At 44.6% G+C, this 20,724-nt stretch overlaps 1 protein-coding gene across 1 annotated transcript in view; it reads right to left on the bottom strand.

Annotated features, from left to right (window-relative positions):
* Positions 1-18,222, bottom strand: part of LOC135517074 (fibrillin-2-like) — a 42,842-nt gene extending 24,620 nt beyond the window's left edge. The window contains exon 1 of the mRNA XM_064941096.1: positions 17,961-18,222. Coding sequence (XP_064797168.1) covers positions 17,961-18,183 — 223 coding nt within the window. The 5' untranslated portion in view covers positions 18,184-18,222. The remainder of the gene's footprint in view (positions 1-17,960) is intronic.
* Positions 18,223-20,724: the final 2,502 nt, after the last annotated feature.

Below are 20,724 nucleotides of genomic sequence, written 5' to 3'. Positions count from 1 at the left end.
TAGTAGCAACCTGTCTCTAGTGGTATCTGTAGTAGTACCTGTCTCTAGTGGTATCTGTAGTAGCAACTGTCTCTAGTGGTATCTGTAGTAGCAACCTGTCTCTAGTGGTATCTGTAGTAGCAACCTGTCTCTACTGGTATCTGTAGTAGCAACTGTCTCTAGTGGTATCTGTAGTAGCAACCTGTCTCTCGTGGTATCTGTAGTAGCAACCTGTCTCTAGTGGTATCTGTAGTAGCAACTGTCTCTCGTGGTATCTGTAGTAGCAACCTGTCTCTAGTGGTATCTCTAGTAGCAACCTGTCTCTAGTGGTATCTGTAGTAGCAACCTATCTCTAGTGGTATCTGTAGTAGCAACCTGTCTCTAGTGGTACCTGTAGTAGTACCTGTCTCTAGTGGTATCTGTAGTATCAACCTGTCTCTAGTGGTATCTGTAGTAGCAACCTGTCTCTAGTGGTATCTGTAGTAGCAACCTGTCTCTAGTGGTATCTGTAGTAGTACCTGTCTCTAGTGGTATCTGTAGTAGCAACCTGTCTCTAGTGGTATCTGTAGTAGTACCTGTCTCTAGTGGTGTCTGTAGTAGCAACCTGTCTCTAGTGGTATCTGTAGTAGTACCTGTCTCTAGTGGTATCTGTAGTAGCAACTGTCTCTAGTGGTATCTGTAGTAGCAACCTGTCTCTAGTGGTATCTGTAGTAGCAACCTGTCTCTACTGGTATCTGTAGTAGCAACTGTCTCTAGTGGTATCTGTAGTAGCAACCTGTCTCTCGTGGTATCTGTAGTAGCAACCTGTCTCTAGTGGTATCTGTAGTAGCAACTGTCTCTCGTGGTATCTGTAGTAGCAACCTGTCTCTAGTGGTATCTCTAGTAGCAACCTGTCTCTAGTGGTATCTGTAGTAGCAACCTATCTCTAGTGGTATCTGTAGTAGCAACCTGTCTCTAGTGGTACCTGTAGTAGTACCTGTCTCTAGTGGTACCTGTAGTAGTACCTGTCTCTAGTGGTACCTGTAGTAGTACCTGTCTCTAGTGGTATCTGTAGTAGCAACCTGTCTCTAGTGGTATCTGTAGTAGCAACCTGTCTCTAGTGGTATCTGTAGTAGTACCTGTCTCTAGTGGTATCTGTAGTAGCAACCTGTCTCTAGTGGTATCTGTAGTAGCAACCTGTCTCTCGTGGTATCTGTAGTAGCAACCTGTCTCTAGTGGTATCTGTAGTAGCAACCTGTCTCTAGTGGTATCTGTAGTAGCAACCTGTCTCTAGTGGTATCTGTCGTAGTACCTGTCTTTAGTGGTATCTGTAGTAGCAACCTGTCTCTAGTGGTATCTGTAGTAGCAACCTATCTCTAGTGGTATCTGTAGTAGCAACCTGTCTCTAGTGGTATCTGTAGTATCAACCTGTCTCTAGTGGTATCTGTAGTAGTACCTGTCTTTAGTGGTATCTGTAGTAGCAACCTGTCTCTAGTGGTATCTGTAGTAGCAACCTGTCTCTAGTGGTATCTGTAGTAGCAACCTGTCTCTAGTGGTATCTGTGGTAGCAACCTGTCTCTAGTGGTATCTGTAGTAGCAACCTGTCTCTAGTGGTATCTGTAGTAGCAACCTGTCTCTAGTGGTATCTGTAGTAGCAACCTGTCTCTAGTGGTATCTGTAGTAGCAACCTGTCTCTAGTGGTATCTCTAGTAGCAACCTATCTCTAGTGGTATCTGTAGTAGCAACCTGTCTCTAGTGGTATCTCTAGTAGCAACCTATCTCTAGTGGTATCTGTAGTAGCAACCTGTCTCTACTGGTATCTGTAGTAGCAACTGTCTCTAGTGGTATCTGTAGTAGCAACCTGTCTCTAGTGGTATCTCTAGTAGCAACCTATCTCTAGTGGTATCTCTAGTAGCAACCTATCTCTAGTGGTATCTCTAGTAGCAACCTGTCTCTAGTGGTATCTGTAGTAGCAACCTGTCTCTAGTGGTATCTGTAGTAGCAACCTCTCTAGTGGTATCTGTAGTAGCAACCTGTCTCTCGTGGTATCTGTAGTAGCAACCTGTCTCTAGTGGTATCTGTAGTAGCAACCTGTCTCTAGTGGTATCTGTAGTAGCAACCTATCTCTAGTGGTATCACTAGTAGCAACCTGTCTCTAGTGGTATCTGTAGTAGCAACCTGTCTCTAGTGGTATCTGTAGTAGCAACCTGTCTCTAGTGGTATCTGTAGTAGCAACCTGTCTCTAGTGGTATCTGTAGTAGCAACCTGTCTCTAGTGGTATCTGTAGTAGCAACCTGTCTCTAGTGGTATCTGTAGTAGCAACCTGTCTCTAGTGGTATCTGTAGTAGCAACCTGTCTCTAGTGGTATCTGTAGTAGCAACCTGTCTCTAGTGGTATCTGTAGTAGCAACCTGTCTCTAGTGGTATCTGTAGTAGCAACCTGTCTCTAGTGGTATCTGTAGTAGCAACCTGTCTCTAGTGGTATCTGTAGTAGCAACCTGTCTCTAGTGGTATCTGTAGTAGCAACCTGTCTCTAGTGGTATCTGTAGTAGCAACCTGTCTCTAGTGGTATCTGTAGTAGTACCTGTCTCTAGTGGTATCTGTAGTAGCAACCTATCTCTAGTGGTATCTGTAGTAGCAACCTGTCTCTAGTGGTATCTGTAGTAGCAACCTATCTCTAGTGGTATCTGTAGTAGCAACCTGTCTCTAGTGGTATCTGTAGTAGCAACCTGTCTCTAGTGGTATCTGTAGTAGCAACCTGTCTCTAGTGGTATCTGTAGTAGCAACCTGTCTCTAGTGGTATCACTAGTAGCAACCTGTCTCTAGTGGTATCTGTAGTAGTACCTGTCTCTAGTGGTATCTGTGGTAGCAACCTGTCTCTAGTGGTATCTGTAGTAGCAACCTGTCTCTAGTGGTATCTGTAGTAGTACCTGTCTTTAGTGGTATCTGTAGTAGCAACCTGTCTCTAGTGGTATCTGTAGTAGTACCTGTCTCTAGTGGTATCTGTGGTAGCAACCTGTCTCTAGTGGTATCTGTAGTAGCAACCTGTCTCTAGTGGTATCTGTAGTAGTACCTGTCTTTAGTGGTATCTGTAGTAGCAACCTGTCTCTAGTGGTATCTGTAGTAGCAACCTATCTCTACTGGTATCTGTAGTAGTACCTGTCTCTAGTGGTATCTGTAGTAGCAACCTGTCTCTAGTGGTATCTGTAGTAGCAACCTGTCTCTAGTGGTATCTGTAGTAGCAACCTGTCTCTAGTGGTATCTGTAGTAGCAACCTGTCTCTAGTGGTATCTGTAGTAGCAACCTGTCTCTACTGGTATCTGTAGTAGTACCTGTCTCTAGTGGTATCTGTAGTAGCAACCTGTCTCTAGTGGTATCTGTAGTAGCAACCTGTCTCTAGTGGTATCTGTAGTAGCAACCTGTCTCTAGTGGTATCTGTAGTAGCAACCTGTCTCTAGTGGTATCTGTGGTAGCAACCTGTCTCTAGTGGTATCTGTAGTAGCAACCTGTCTCTAGTGGTATCACTAGTAGCAACCTGTCTCTAGTGGTGTCTGTAGTAGCAACCTGTCTCTAGTGGTATCTCTAGTAGCAACCTATCTCTAGTGGTATCACTAGTAGCAACCTGTCTCTAGTGGTATCTGTAGTAGCAACCTATCTCTAGTGGTATCACTAGTAGCAACCTGTCTCTAGTGGTATCTGTAGTAGTACCTGTCTCTAGTGGTATCTGTAGTAGCAACCTGTCTCTAGTGGTATCTGTAGTAGTACCTGTCTCTAGTGGTATCACTAGTAGCAACCTATCTCTAGTGGTATCACTAGTAGCAACCTGTCTCTAGTGGTATCTGTAGTAGTACCTGTCTCTAGTGGTATCTGTAGTAGTACCTGTCTCTAGTGGTATCTGTAGTAGTACCTGTCTCTAGTGGTATCTGTAGTAGCAACCTATCTCTAGTGGTATCTGTAGTAGCAACCTGTCTCTAGTGGTATCTGTAGTAGTAACCTGTCTCTAGTGGTATCTGTAGTAGTACCTGTCTCTAGTGGTATCACTAGTAGCAACCTATCTCTAGTGGTATCTGTAGTAGTACCTGTCTCTAGTGGTATCTGTAGTAGCAACCTGTCTCTAGTGGTATCTGTAGTAGCAACCTATCTCTAGTGGTATCTGTAGTAGTACCTGTCTCTAGTGGTATCACTAGTAGCAACCTATCTCTAGTGGTATCACTAGTAGCAACCTGTCTCTAGTGGTATCTGTAGTAGCAACCTGTCTCTAGTGGTATCACTAGTAGCAACCTATCTCTAGTGGTATCTGTAGTAGCAACCTGTCTCTAGTGGTATCTGTAGTAGTAACCTGTCTCTAGTGGTATCTGTAGTAGTAACCTGTCTCTAGTGGTATCTGGAGTAGCAACCTGTCTTTAGTGGTATCTAATTTCTAATAGATCCCAGTTACCCATGTTCATCCATACACAGTAGTAATCTCTGGTAGATCCCAGTTACCCAGTTACCCATGGTAATCCATACACAGTAGTAATCTCTAATAGATCCCAGTTACCCATGTTTATCCATACACAGTACTAATCTCTAATAGATCCCAGTTACCCATGTTTATCCATACACAGTACTAATCTCTAATAGATCCCAGTTACCCATGTTAATCCATACACAGTACTAATCTCTAATAGATCCCAGTTACCCATGTTTATCCATACACAGTACTAATCTCTAATAGATCCCAGTTACCCATGTTTATCCATACACAGTACTAATCTCTAATAGATCCCAGTTACCCATGTTTATCCATACACAGTACTAATCTCTAATAGATCCCAGTTACCCATGTTCATCCATACACAGTACTAATCTCTAATAGATCCCAGTTACCCATGTTCATCCATACACAGTACTAATCTCTAATAGATCCCAGTTACCCATGTTCATCCATACACAGTACTAATCTCTAATAGATCCCAGTTACCCATGTTCATCCATACACAGTACTAATCTCTAATAGATCCCAGTTACCCATGTTCATCCATACACAGTACTAATCTCTAATAGATCCCAGTTACCCATGTTCATCCATACACAGTACTAATCTCTAATAGATCCCAGTTACCCATGTTTATCCATACACAGTACTAATCTCTAATATATCCCAGTTACCCATGTTTATCCATACACAGTACTAATCTCTAATAGATCCCAGTTACCCATGTTTATCCATACACAGTACTAATCTCTAATAGATCCCAGTTACCCATGTTCATCCATACACAGTACTAATCTCTAATAGATCCCAGTTACCCATGTTCATCCATACACAGTACTAATCTCTAATAGATCCCAGTTACCCATGGTAATCCATACACAGTACTAATCTCTGATAGATCCCAGTTACCCATGTTCATCCATACACAGTACTAATCTCTGGTAGAGCAGTCGGATAACCCGAAGAATCATAACTGTTATTATAACTGTTGAAACGGTTGACTATCAGAGGGTTTGGTTAGCTTAGATCTTTCATTGCATTTACAATACACTCAAACCAAAATGGCTGCCTTCGCTTTGGCATATCATAACATGCATGTCTCTAGGCTCAGTTAGATGATGAATGAGCACTCCTCTCTCTCTCTCTCTCTCTCTCTCTCTCTCTCTCATCAGTCAGGTTGGGACTACCACATGCACATATTAGGACATATTTGGTTTTGATGTTCCAGTCAGGTTGAGACTACCACAGACCCGTGATGCTCCCCATAAACTCTTTGGCAGGGATTTCAAACATGGAGAGAATGGCTCCATACTGCAGTGATTTAACCCACGCTTGTCTCAGTCTGCAGCATGGCAGCCCTTCTCTTCCCCACCACCCCACCCTGGTGTCAATATGCCATCTGGAAGGGCTTGGCCATAATGTCTGCCACATTGGTGGTGGGGCGACGAGGTGTTATAAACAACACACCTAACGCATTTTTTGGATTGTGGCTTTAATCTTTACTAACATCTGCAATGCAGAGTGTCAGGACCCGGTTTCGAACCTGGGTCTCCGGAGTGAGAAACAGTCACTTAACCAACTGAGCCACGAATAGACAGCAGAACCCAGAAGATGAGGCAGACACAGCAGTACTTAAGACGGTGTATTTAATGAAGAAAAAATCCTAAAAATAAAAAATGGCAAATCCAAAAGGTGGAAGGAAAAACACAAAAAGATCTAAAAAGAAACTCACCAAAACTAAACTAAAACAAAAAAACAGAATACCACAAGAACGTTACCCGGAATCGACAAGAGCACACAGAACACTAGGGCAGGGTGCCAACATACAAACACAGAGCACAGAACTGAGGGAAACAAAGGGTTTAAATACACTCAGGGGAAACAAGACACAGGTGCAAACAATAATGGGGGTCAAGGGAAAAACACAGGGACAAAAAGCACAATGGGGACATCTACTGACAAACAACTGGAACAACCCTGGCCAAATCCTGACAGAATCCCCCCCCTAGGAACGGCTCCTGACGTTCCTACCAGCTCTCTCAGGGTGGAGGACCCTGAACTGACGAATGAGGTCAGGGTCCAGGATGTCTCTGGCAGGAACCCAGGAGCGCTCCTCAGGACCGTAGCCTTCCCAGTCCACCAGATACTGCCAGGACCGCTGCACCTGGCGGGAATCCAGTATCCGGTGGACGGTATAAGCCGGCTGGCCTCCAATGACACGAGGCGGAGGGGGAGGTCTGTCTGCCGGGACAAGGGGAGAAAAACAACAGGTTTTAACAAAGACACATGAAATGTGGGATTAATCTTAAGGGATCTGGGTAAGTGTAGGCGATAAGAAACTGGGTTAACTCTCCTGGCAACCTTGAAGGGACCGATGTATTTTTGGGACAGCTTGCGAGACTCCACCCGTAGAGGTAAGTCTCTTGTGGAGAGCCAGACTCTCTGGCCGGGGCGCAGGGTAGGCCCGGGACGGCGACGTCTGTTGGCTTGTTGTTGATACCTCTGTGAGGAACGCATCAGATTAAGACGGGTCTTCCTCCACATAAGCCGACAGCGTCTGACGAATCTCAAGGCTGAAGGCACACTGACTTCTGCCTCCTGGTCCGGGAACAATGGAGGAGCATAGCCAAACTGACACTCGTGCGGGGACATACCAGTGGAGGAGGAGCGCAAGGTGTTGTGCGCGTATTCGGCCCAAACAATAAAGGATGACCATGTGGACGGGTTGTCACGAGTCATACATCGGAGGGTGGTTTCCAGCTCTTGATTCATCCTCTCTGTTTGGCCGTTGGACTCCGGATGGTACCCTGAAGATAGACTGGCAGAAGCCCCCATGAGTTGGCAGAAGGCCTTCCAAAACCTTGAGGCGAACTGGGGACCTCTGTCAGAAACCACATCTTGAGGAATGCCGAAGACTCGGAACACATGATTAATTACCAACTCAGCCGTTTCCTTGGCAGAAGGTAACTTAGTCAGAGGGACGAACCTGGCCGCCTTTGAAAACCTGTCGATTATGACTAGGATAGTAGTATTGCCATGGGATGGAGGAAGTCCAGTAATAAAGTCCAATGAGATATGGGACCAGGGTCTGTGGGGAACAGGTAAAGGGTGAAGGAGTCCTTGAGGGCGGAGGTGAGAAGATTTGCCCTGGCAGCACACGGGGCAGGCATTGACGAAAGTGGCAACGTCTTCTCTTATGGTAGGCCACCAGAACTTACGCTGGATGAACTCCAAGGTGCGACCTACGCCCGGATGACAGGTGAGGCGAGAGGAGTGCCCCCACAGAAGGACCTGAGTCCTCACTGCCTTGGGGACAAACAACCGATTGGCAGGGCCTCCTTTAGGGTCCGGTTCGCTAGCTTGAGCACGTCTCACGGTATCCTCAACTTGCCACGAGATCGGAGCCACAATCTTAGCAGCAGGAAGGACAGGCATGTCCGTGTCATCTCGAATGGCAGGAGCGTAGACTCGGGACAGGGCATCCGGTTTGAGATTCTTCGACCCGGGCCGATAGGTGAGGATAAACTGGAATCGATTGAAGAAAAGAGACCATCTAGCTTGTCTAGAGTTCAATCGCTTCGCCTGCTGGATATACTCCAGATTTTTGTGGTCCGTAAGCACTTGAAACGGGTGAGAAGCCCCCTCGAGCCAGTGTCTCCATTCCTTCAATGCCATCTTAACCGCTAGGAGTTCACGATCCCCCACATCGTAGTTCCTCTCAGTCGGGGTAAGCCGGTGTGAGAAGAAAGCGCACGGATGAAGCTTCTTGTCTTCACCCTCTGAGACAGGACAGCTCCGACACCAACCTCTGATGCGTCTACCTCCACCACAAATGGTTCATCCGTAGTCGGTAGTATCAGGATGGGAGCAGAGAGGATGCGCTGCTTGAGTCCTTGGAAGGCCGTCTCAGCTTCTCTTCCCCAAAAAACCTTGCATTGCCACCTTTGGTTAAAGCTGAGAGAGGAGCTGCCACCAAACTGAAGTTCTTGATGAACTTGCGGTAAAAGTTTGTGAAGCCCAGGAAACGCTGAACATCCTTAACGGATTTGGGGGTGGGCCAATCCGCTACCGCCCCTACCTTCCTAGGGTCCATTTGGATTCGACCGGGTTCCACTACAAATCCCAGGAATTGTACTCGGGATGAATGGAATTCACATTTTTCCGGCTTAACGTACAGATGGCTGTCCAGGAGGCGTTTGAGTACTTGTCTGACATGCTTAGTGTGTTCTTGAAGGGAGCTCGAAAAGATGAGGATGTCATCCAAGTAAACGAACACAAATATGTTAAGCATATCCCTAAGCACATCGTTTATGAGCGCTTGGAACACCGCTGGGGCGTTGGTCAGGCCGAAGGGCATCACCAAGTATTCATAGTGACCAGTAGGCGTGTTGAAAGCGGTCTTCCACTCGTCACCAGGTCTGATCCGCACAAGATGGTATGCGTTCCGCAGGTCAAGCTTAGTGAAAACAACTGCTTCCTGGAGCAGCTCGAAGGCTGTGGCCATAAGGGGTAGCGGGTAACGGTTACGGACGGTTATGTCATTGAGTCCCCGGTAGTCGATGCAAGGACGTAACCCACCGTCTTTCTTGGCCACAAAGAAAAACCCTGCTCCCGCCGGGGAGGTGGATGGACGCATGAGGCCTGCTTCCAGAGAGTCCTTGATGTAGGTATCCATAGCAGCTCGTTCGGGTGGAGATAGGGAAAAGATCCGACCCCTGGGGGGCAAGTGCCCGGAAACAGGTCGATGGGGCAATCGTAAGATCTATGGGGTGGTAGCATGGTGGCCCTCTGTTTGCTAAACACCAGTTTGAGGTCATGGTAACACTCGGGAACTCGGGTCAGGTCGATGGATTCTAAAGACTCGGGAGTAGAACTCGGGGAATTCTGGAAAATACAAGTAGCTTGGCACGTAGGACCCCACTGCTTGATAGTGCCCACAGACCAGTCGATGTGAGGGTTATGGCTGTGAAGCCAGGGGTATCCAAGGACGAGAGGGAACTCGGAACAGGAGATCAAATGAAAGTTCATCAATTCCTGGTGTTGTGAAACTGAAAGTCTCAAGGAGGTAGTGACATGAGTGACAAGTCCAGATCCCAAAGGGCTTCCATCCAATGTAGTAACCCTCATGGGGTCACTTAGAGGTTCAGAGGGAACGCCATTCTCCTTCGCCCAGACACCATCCATGAAGTTACCTGCGGCTCCAGAGTCTACCAAGGCTTGAAGGTGAAGCTTGTGGTTGTCCCAGGAGAGGGTGACTGGAATGAGCAGACGGGAGTTGGACGGATGGGAGGAGGTTATGTTTCCCGTTACAGTTCCCCCGGTCTGTACGGGACAGAGCGTTTCCCTGGAGCCCGGGACACGTGGAACGGAAATGGCCCGGTTTGCCGCAATATAGACAGCGTCGCTCCCTCATCCGGCGGTCTCTCTCAGCCTGGGAGATGCGTCCAATCTGCATGGGTTCCGGTGGAGCCAGTGATGATAAAGGTGGGAGCTCGGAGCTGGGACTGATAGGGGCTAGAGGTCTACGGTTGAGTTCTCTCTCTCTCAGACGCTGGTCAATGCGTGAGGCCAACTTGATCAGGGACTCGAGATTGTCCGGTGGTTCCCGAGTGGCCAGTTCATCTTGGATAGTGTCGGAAAGGCCTTTCAGAAAGCACACCGTGAGCGCCTCGTTGTTCCAGCCACTCGCTGCTGCTACCGTGCGGAACTGGATGGCATAGTCCGTCACGCTGCGCCAACCTTGATGGAGAGTCAGGAGCTGTTTGGCTGAGTCAGAACCACTGCTTGGGCCTTGAAACACTCGTTTGAATTCCTCAGCAAAGGCAGAGTAGCTGGCACAGCAGGAACTATGGGCATCCCACACAGCAGTAGCCCAGGCCAGGGCTTTTTCCGACAGCAGGGTGATGATATATGCGATCTTAGACCGGTCGGTGGGAAACGACGAAGGTTGCAGCTCAAAGGAGAGAGAACATTGAGTGAGAAACCCTTTACAAGCACTTGGATCACCTGAGAACCGTTGGGGAGGTGGAAGACGAGGTTCAGCCAGGGGGTTAACTGCCATGGGTACGTGAACTTGAGGTACTGGGACGGGAACTGTTGCCGGGGTAAGTCGATCAGACATTTGCTTAATGGAAGTCAGCATCTCCGACAGAAGATGAGAATGTCTTGCCATTAAGGCCTCTTGCTGAACCAGGGCGGCTTCGTGGCGTTGGACAGTCTCCTGGTGGTGGGACAGCGTGGCAAAAAGGTCCTGGAAACTGGCTGCCTCTGGGTTCATTTTTGGCTCTGTGTTTCTGTCAGGACCCGGTTTCGAACCTGGGTCTCCGGAGTGAGAAACAGTCACTTAACCAACTGAGCCACGAATAGACAGCAGAACCCAGAAGATGAGGCAGACACAGCAGTACTTAAGACGGTGTATTTAATGAAGAAAAAATCCTAAAAATAAAAAATGGCAAATCCAAAAGGTGGAAGGAAAAACACAAAAAGATCTAAAAAGAAACTCACCAAAACTAAACTAAAACAAAAAAACAGAATACCACAAGAACGTTACCCGGAATCGACAAGAGCACACAGAACACTAGGGCAGGGTGCCAACATACAAACACAGAGCACAGAACTGAGGGAAACAAAGGGTTTAAATACACTCAGGGGAAACAAGACACAGGTGCAAACAATAATGGGGGTCAAGGGAAAAACACAGGGACAAAAAGCACAATGGGGACATCTACTGACAAACAACTGGAACAACCCTGGCCAAATCCTGACACAGAGTTATATTTGCTGTATTTGTGTACATGATAGGTACATGTAGATCAAGTAAATGTAGATATACAGTGGGGAGAACATTTTCTGATTTTCTGGATTTTTGTTTTAGATTCCGTCTCTCACAGTTGAAGTGTACCTATGATAAAAATTACAGACCTCTACATGCTTTGTAAGTAGGAACCTGCAAAATCGGCAGTGTACCAAATACTTGTTCTCCCCACTGTAGGTACATGTAGATCAGATGTAGATATAGATATAGATTACTTGTTGGTTATTACTGCATTGTCGGAACTGGAAGCACAAGCATTTCGCTACACTCGCATTAACATCTGCTAACCATGTGTATGTGACAAATAAAATTTGATTTGATTTATAGGTACATGTTGATCAGATGTAGATATAGGTACATGTAGATCAGATGTAGATCAGATGTAGATACAGGTACATGTAGATCCGATGTAGATATAGGTACATGTAGATCAGATGTAGATATAGGTACATGCAGATCAGATGTAGATATAGGTACATGCAGATCAGATGTAGATATAGGTACAGGTAGAACAGATGTAGCTATAGGTACATGTACATCAGATGTAGAGATGGGTACATGGAGATATAGGTACATGTAGATCAGATGTAGATATAGGTACATGTAGATCAGATGTAGATATAGGTACACATAGATCAGATGTAGAGATGGGTACATGTAGATCAGATGTAGATATAGGTACATGTAGATCAGATGTAGATATAGGTACACATAGATCAGATGTAGAGATGGGTACATGTAGATCAGATGTAGATATAGGTACATGGAGATATAGGTACATGTAGATCAGATGTAGATATAGGTACACGTAGATCAGATGTAGCTATAGGTACATGTAGATCAGATGTAGATATAGGTACATGTAGATCAGATGTAGAGATAGGTACACGTAGATCAGATGTAGCTACAGGTACACGTAGATCAGATGTAGCTACAGGTACACGTAGATCAGATGTAGCTACAGGTACATGTAGACTAGATGTTGATATAGGTACATGTAGATATAGGTACATGTAGAACAGATGTAGATATAAGTACATGTAGAACAGATGTAGCTATAGGTACATGTAGAACAGATGTAGCTATAGGTTAATGTCGATCAGATGTAGATATAGATATAGATTACTTGTTGGTTATTACTGCATTGTCGGAACTGGAAGCACAAGCATTTCGCTACACTCGCATTAACATCTGCTAACCATGTGTATGTGACAAATAAAATTTGATTTGATTTATAGGTACATGTTGATCAGATGTAGATATAGGTACATGTAGATCAGATGTAGATATAAGTACATGTAGATCAGATGTAGATATAGGTACATGTTGATCAGATGTAGATATAGGTACATGTAGATCAGATGTAGATATAGGTACATGCAGATCAGATGTAGATATAGGTACATGTAGATATAGGTACATGCAGATCAGATGTAGATATAGGTACATGTAGATCAGATGTAGATATAGGTACACATAGATCAGATGTAGATATAGGTACACATAGATCAGATGTAGAGATGGGTACATGTAGATCAGATGTAGATATAGGTACATGTAGATCAGATGTAGCTATAGGTACATGGAGATATAGGTACATGTAGATCAGATGTAGATATAGGTACACGTAGATCAGATGTAGATATAGGTACATGGAGATATAGGTACATGTAGATCAGATGTAGATATAGGTACATGTAGATCAGATGTAGATATAGGTACACATAGATCAGAAGTAGCTATAGGTACATGGAGATCAGATGTAGACATATGTACATGTAGATCAGATGTATATATCGGTACATGAAGAGCAGATGTAGCTATACGTACATGACGATCAGATGTCGATATAGGTACATGTAAATCAGATGTAGATATAGGTACATGTAGATCAGATGTAGCTACAGGTACATGTAGACTAGATGTTGATATAGGTACATGTAGATGTAGGTACATGTAGAACAGATGTAGATATAGGTACATGTAGAACAGATGTAGCTATAGGTTAATGTCGATCAGATGTAGATATAGGTACATGTAGATCAGATGTAGATATAGGTACATGTCGATCAGATGTAGATGTAGGTACATGTCGATCAGATGTAGATATAGGTACATGTAGATCAATGTAGATATAGGTACATGTAGATCAATGTAGATATAGGTACATGTCGATCAGATGTAGATATAGGTACATGTAGATCAGATGTAGATATAGGTACAGTGAGGGAAAACGTATTTGATCCCCTGCTGATTTTGTACGGTTGCCCACTGACAAAGAAATGATCCGTCTATAATTTTAATGGTAGGTTTATTTGAACAGTGAGAGACAGAATGACAACAACAAAAATCCAGAAAAGCGCATGTCAAAAATGTTATAAATTGATTTGCATTTTAATGAGGGAAATAAGTATTTGATCTCCTCTCAATCAGAAAGATTTCTGGCTCCCAGGTGTTTTTATACAGGAGCTGAGATTAGGAGCACACTCTTAAAGGGAGTGCTCCTAATCTCAGTTTGTTACCTGTATAAAAGAAACCTGTTCACAGAAGCAATCAATCAATCAGATTCCAAACTCTCCACCATGGCCAAGACCAAAGAGCTCTCCAAGGATGTCAGGGACAAGATTGTAGACCTACACAAGGCTGGAATGGGGTACAAGACCATCGCCAAGCAGCTTGGTGAGAAGGTGACAACAGCTGGTGCGATTATTCGCAAATGGAAGAAACACAAAAGAACTGTCAATCTCCCTCGGCCTGGGGCTCCATGCAAGATCTCACCTCGTGGAGTTGCAATGATCATGAGAACGGTGAGGAATCAGCTCAGAACTACAGGGGAGGATCTTGTCAATGATCTCAAGGCAGCTGGGACCATAGTCAACAAGAAAACAATTGGTAACACATTACGCCGTGAAGGACTGAAATCCTGCAGCGCCCGCAAGGTCCCCTGCTCAAGAAAGCACATACACATGCCCGTCTGAAGTTTGCCAATGAACATCTGAATGATTCAGAGGACAACTGGATGAAAGTGTTGTGGTCAGATGAGACCAAAATGGAGCTCTTTGGCATCAACTCAACTCGCCATGTTTGGAGGTGGAGGAATGCTGCCTTTGACCACAAGAACACCATCCCCACCGTCAGACATGGAGGTGGAAACATTATGCATTGGGGGTGTTTTTCTGCTAAGGGGACAGGACAACTTCACCGCATCAAAGAGATGATGGTCGGGGCCATGTACTGTCAAATCTTGGGTGAGAACCTCCTTCCTTCAGCCAGGGCATTGAAAATGGGTTGTGAATGGGTATTCCAGCATGACAATGTACACAGCTGTACATAGTCTATTGGTAAATAGCCCACCCATTTTCACCTACCTCATCCCCACACTGTTTTTATTTATTTACTTTTCTGCTCTTTTGCACACCACTGGAGTGATAAATGATCAGATGGTCATGTACAGGTCTCTACCTGTACATGACCATCTGATCATTTATAACTCCAGTGCTAATCTGCAAAATTGTAATTATTCGCCTACCTCCTCATGCCTTTTGCACACAATGTATATAGACTCGCCTTTTTTTGTACTGTGTTATTGACTTGTTAATTGTTCACTCCATGTGTAACTCTGTGTTGTCTGTTCACACTGCTAAGCTTTATCTTGGCCAGGTCGCAGTTGCAAATGAGAACTTGTTCTCAACTAGCCTACCTGGTTAAATAAAGGTGAAATAAAAATAAAATAAAAAAATAAAATAAAAAAAATGACCCAAAACACACGGCCAAGGCAACAAAGGAGTGGCTCAAGGAGAAATCAATTAAGGTCCTGGACTGGCCTAGCCAGTCTCCAGACCTTAATTCCATAGAAAATCTGTGGAGGGAGCTGAAGGTTTGAGTTGCCAAACGTCAGCCTCGAAACCTTAATGACTTGGAGAAGATCTGAAAAAAGGAGTGGGACAAAATCCCTCCTGAGATGTGTGCAAACTACAAGAAACATCTGACCTCTGTGAGCCAACAAGGGTTTTGCCACCAAGTACTAAGTCATGTTTTGCAGAGGGGTCAAATACTTATTTCCCTCATTAAAATGCAAATCAATTCATAACATTTTTGACATGCGTTTTTCTGAATTTTTTTGTTGTTATTCTGTCTCTCACTGTTCAAATAAACCTACCATTAAAATTATAGACGGATCATTTCTTTGTCAGTGGATATAGTTTTAATGGTAGACTGGCCAGATGGAAGCCACTCCTCAGTAAAAAGCAGTTGACAGCCTGCTTGGAGTTTGCCAAAAGGCAACTAAAGGATTCTCTGGTCTGATGCAACCAAGATTGAACCCTTTGGCCTGCATGCCAAGCGTCACGTCTCGAGGAAACCTTGCACCAGCTAAGTGGCTTTGGGACAAGTCTCTGAATGTCCTTGAGAGGCCCAGCCAGAGCCCAGACTTAAACCTGATCAAACATTGCTGGAGAGACCTGAAAATAGCTGTGCAGCAACGCTCCCCATCCAACCTGACAGCAGAGAAGAATGGGAGAAACTCCCCAATTGACATGTGCCAAGCTTGTAGCGTCATACTCAAGAAGACTCAAGGCTGAAATCTCTGCCAAAGGTGCTTCAACAAAGTACTGAGTAAAGGGTCTGAATACTTACGTAAATTTTATATTTTTATTTTTATTTTTTATAGATTAGCAAAAAATTCTAAAAACCTGTTTTTGCTTTGTCAATTTGGGTTATTGTGTGTAGATTGATGAGGAGGGGGAAAACTATTTAATCCATTTTAGAATAAGGCTGTATCCTATCAAAAAAGTCAAGGGGTCTGAATACTTTCCGAAGGTACTGTATATTCATATCTTGCTCTATCCCCCCACCCCCCTTGCTCTCTCCCTCTCTCTCTCTCTCTCTCTCTCCCTCTCTCTCTCTCATTCTGACCTCACATCACTGCTCGACGGGGCTTTACAGGCACCTCCTTGTTGCCGTGGCAGTGGGCGGACGGTCGCCATGGCACTAGGCAGGGTGCGAGGGCTTTACAGGAGATGTAACACCTAGCTGTTCATTCACTCCTTCAACAGAGACAGCACCAAGGCTGTGTAGACCCAACACAGCACATCTTCCCACTACATCCACTGCTGTATGGAAGGGTCTTTATAAAATGTTCAAGGGCCCCCCCCTCACTCCTTCTACCTCATTCTCTCAATATATTTATGGACTGACTCTTTCATTCTAATCCCTCCTCTCTCTCTCTCCATTTCCCTCCCTCACTCACTCCCTCCATGCATTCTCTCCCCCCATTTAGTCCCTCCCCCCTCCATGCTTTCTCTATTTCTCTCTGTCTATCCCTCCCTTCCTCTTTCCATGGTCTCTCTACACAAGGGCAGAGGCAGTCACTTATTCACAGAGGCGAGTGGAGATTAGGAAGTGTCATGAACGGTGCTTCTGTTTAGTTGATATTGTCAGGAGGGAGTAGCTTTAGGTTGACCTTTTAGTGACCTGAGGTTTTCACTCCCATTCACTTGTTCATTCGTTCACTTGTCACTCTATGAGACCACAGACACGATAGGAGAACGTCTGCACTCTTGTAAAGTCCTTTGTACTAAATACTGCAATAAAACACAGAGAGGGACCTTCACTGTATTACCACAGGAGGGGATTAGAAACGCTAAGGAGGGATTAAAGTTACTTTTCAAAATGGCCGTGCTCTAGCACCGGTGCAGTGTTAATGTGACGAACGTCGAGTGGCCGCGTAGTAAGCTTGTTCGTTATTATCTAACGTTAAATATTTCACATTTTAGTCATTTTGCAGACGTTCTTATCCAGAGCGACTTACATTTAGTGCGTTCATCTTGAGATAGCTAGGTGGGACAACCACATATCAAAGTCATAGTAAGTAAATTTTTCCTCAACAAAGTAGCTATCAGCAAAGTCAGAGCTAGGAATAGAGAAAAAAAAGAGTCAAGAGTTCACAAAAGGCTTTTTGGGGTGAGGGTGAGGAGGGGGTGAGGGTGATGTGAAATATTGCCTCTAACAATGCAGTGACACGCACACACACACACACACACACACCAGGGTTCAGGCCAATTCAATTATTGAAAAATGGCATCTAATTTCAATGATTTCTCAATAAGCTGAAAAGAGAGAAACTATTTATGTGAAAAGTCTTCATTTTTTAAAATATTAAATTAAAATCTCTTCCTGAATTGACTGACTCAGGACCCTTAGTCCGTCAGCAGACGAGAGACGCAAAGTCTGGTGTCTGTGTGTGTCATCATCCTAATGAATATTTAGGGCCCTTCACCCCTCCCTCTCAGAGCTTGGCCCATTAGAATGTCCGTAGGGGGCATTCCCAGGTCAGTTGACAATGAACTGGATAACAAGGCTGGCATTTGACCTCAGCTGGTCCAATGTCTTTGTTTTCAAATGCTTTTTCAAAAACTGTGGCTAAAATGATCTGCAATGCACATTGTAGTGGACATTTGCTGTTTGTGTAATTACATGTTGATAATTGTTGATGCATTATCAATTGTGGCTACACCTCTCATCCTATAATTATAAATTTAGCTCACCCAGTTATCTTGATTTTGACCTTATGTGAACACAATTCGAGGAAAACAAACATTTTTTGGACCAAACTTCACAAACACTTGACAAAAAAAGTGTGTCCAATTAATTACTTAATTAATAAAAAAGATCTTGGAAAGCTAGTTTAATCTTGACGTATCCCACTCCTCACCCTGGCAGGCTCCGGTGCGTATGTTGGGGATGAAGCCTCGACGGCATGGCTGGGGCTGGGCCGGACACATCTCGCAGGGGTGTCCCCAGGCACGCCCCACCGTGGCACAGCACAGGGTCTTGGTGCACACGATGCCACTCACCTGGCCCTGGCACATCTGGTTACTGACCTTGGTGAAGCACGGGCCTGTCCTGTAGTCTGGGAGAGAGCAAGGGGATTCCATTAGAAGCAATAGAAGTAGTTACAGTTTGTGACGTTACAGACTTATTTTAAAATGGATTAAATCGCCCCCCTCCCCCTCTCATTAAGCTACACACAATACCCCATAATGACAAAGCATTTTTGCAAATGTATAAAAAAGAACAAATGGAAATATCACATTTACATAAGTCCTCAGACCCTTTACTCAGTGCTTTGTTGAAGCACCTTTGGCAATGATTACAGCCTCGAGTCTTCTTGGGTATGACGCTACAAGCTTGACACACCTGTATTTGGGGTGTTTAGGTCTCTCCAGAGATGTTTGATTGGGTTCATGTCCGGCCTATGGCTAGGCTACTCAAGGACATTCAGAGACTTGCCCCGAAGCCACCTCTGCATTGTCTTGGCTGTGTGCTTAGGGTCTTTGTCCTGTTGGAAGGTGAACCTTCGCCCCAGTCTGAGGTCCTGAGCGCTCTGTAGCAGGTTTTCATCAAGGATCTCTCTGTACTTTGCTCCGTTCATCTTTCCCTCGATCCTGACTAGTCTGCCAGTCCCTGCCGCTGAAAAACATCCCCACAGCATGATGCTGCCACCACCATGCTTCACCGTAGGGATGGTGCAAGGTTTCCTCCAGACGTGACGCTTGGCATTCAGGCCAAAGAGTTCAATCTTGGTTTCATCAGACCAGAGAATCTTGTTTCCCATGGTCTGAGAGTCCTTTAGTTGCCTTTTGGCAAACTCCAAGCGGGTTGTCAACTGCCCTTTACTAAGGAGAGGCTTCCGTCTGGCCACTCTACCATAAAGGCCTGATTGATTATGTGCAGCAGAGATGGTTGTCCTTCTGCAAGGTTCCTTCACAGAGGAACTCTGGAGCTCTGTCAGAGTGACCATCAGGTTCTTAGTCACCTCCCTGACCAAGGGCCTTTCCCCCGATTGCTCAGTTCGGACGGGCGGCCAGCTCTAGGAAGAGTCTTGGTGGATCCAAACTTCTACCATTTAAGAATGATGGAGGCCACTGTGTTCTTGGGGATAAGGTTGTAACGTAACAACATTTTTGGAAGCACTGGAGCGCCCCTCGTATCTATATCTGCTACCACATAATGGTGTTGTCTACAAGATTAACATAATGGTGTTGTCTACAAGGCTCACATAACGGTGTTGTCTACAAGGCTCACATAACAGTGTTGTCTACAAGGCTCACATAACGATGTTGTCTACAAGGCTAACATAACGGTGTTGTCTACAAGGCTAACATAACGGTGTTGTCTACAAGATTAACATAATGGTGTTGTCTACAAGGCTAACATAACGGTGTTGTCTACAAGGCTAACATAACAGTGTTGTCTACAAGGCTAACATAACGGTGTTGTCTACAAGGCTAACATAACGGTGTTGTCTACAAGGCTAACATAACGGTGTTGTCTACAAGGCTAACATAATGGTGTTGTCTACAAGATTAACATAACGGTGTTGTCTACAAGGCTAACATAACGGTGTTGTCTACAAGGCTAACATAACGGTGTTGTCTACAAGGCTAACATAACGGTGTTGTCTACAAGGCTAACATAACGGTGTTGTCTACAAGGCTAACATAACGGTGTTGTCTACAAGGCTAACATAACGGTGTTGTCTACAAGATTAACATAACGGTGTTGTCTACAAGGCTAACATAACGGTGTTGTCTACAAGGCTAACATAACGATGTTGTCTACAAGGCTAACATAACGGTGTTGTCTACAAGGCTAACATAACGGTGTTGTCTACAAGGCTCACATAACGGTGTTGTCTACAAGGCTCACATAACGGTGTTGTCTACAAGGCTCACATAACGGTGTTGTCTACAAGATTAACATAACGGTGTTGTCTACAAGGCTAACATAACGATGTTGTCTACAAGGCTAACATAACGGTGTTGTCTACAAGGCTCACATAACGGTGTTGTCTACAAGGCTAACATAACGATGTTGTCTACAAGGCTAACATAACGGTGTTGTCTAACGGTGTTGTCGACAAGGCTAACATAACGGTGTTGTCTACAAGGCTAACATAATGGTGTTGTCTACAAGGCTAACATAATGGTGTTGTCTACAAGGCTAACATAACGGTGTTGTCGACAAGGCTAACATAAAAAACATTGCTTTGTTAGGGATACTGTTGGTAAGCAATGTGATAGACCTCAAATCAAATCAAATTGTATTAGTCACAAGCACCGAATGCTTACCTTCAAGCCCTTAACCAACAATGCAATTCAAGAAATAGAGTTAAGAAAATATTTACTAAATATAAGTAAAAAATAACAATAACGAGGCAATATACAAGGGGTACAGGTTAGTCGAGATAACTCTAGCTCTCCTTCATAACAGTTTTTATACTGAATATGCTAATTCAGCTGTCATCTTCATAGATACTGTACTCTATCATTTTTCCTTTATTTTAAAGGGAATTTTTTTTACTTATGTGATGCATGATTTAAAACTTATCTGAAGAACAAAGAGCAATGTTACATAGTATTCAATAACATCAGATCTACAGCCCAGAAAAGTAGAATGGTGGTTCCTCAAGGATC

The sequence above is a fragment of the Oncorhynchus masou genome, chromosome 28 (genome assembly GCF_036934945.1).
Source record: "Oncorhynchus masou masou isolate Uvic2021 chromosome 28, UVic_Omas_1.1, whole genome shotgun sequence".
Classification (NCBI taxonomy): Eukaryota; Metazoa; Chordata; class Actinopteri; order Salmoniformes; family Salmonidae; genus Oncorhynchus; species Oncorhynchus masou.
The sequence above is the reverse complement of the archived record's forward strand: the minus strand, read 5'-3'. Positions and strand labels throughout refer to the sequence as shown.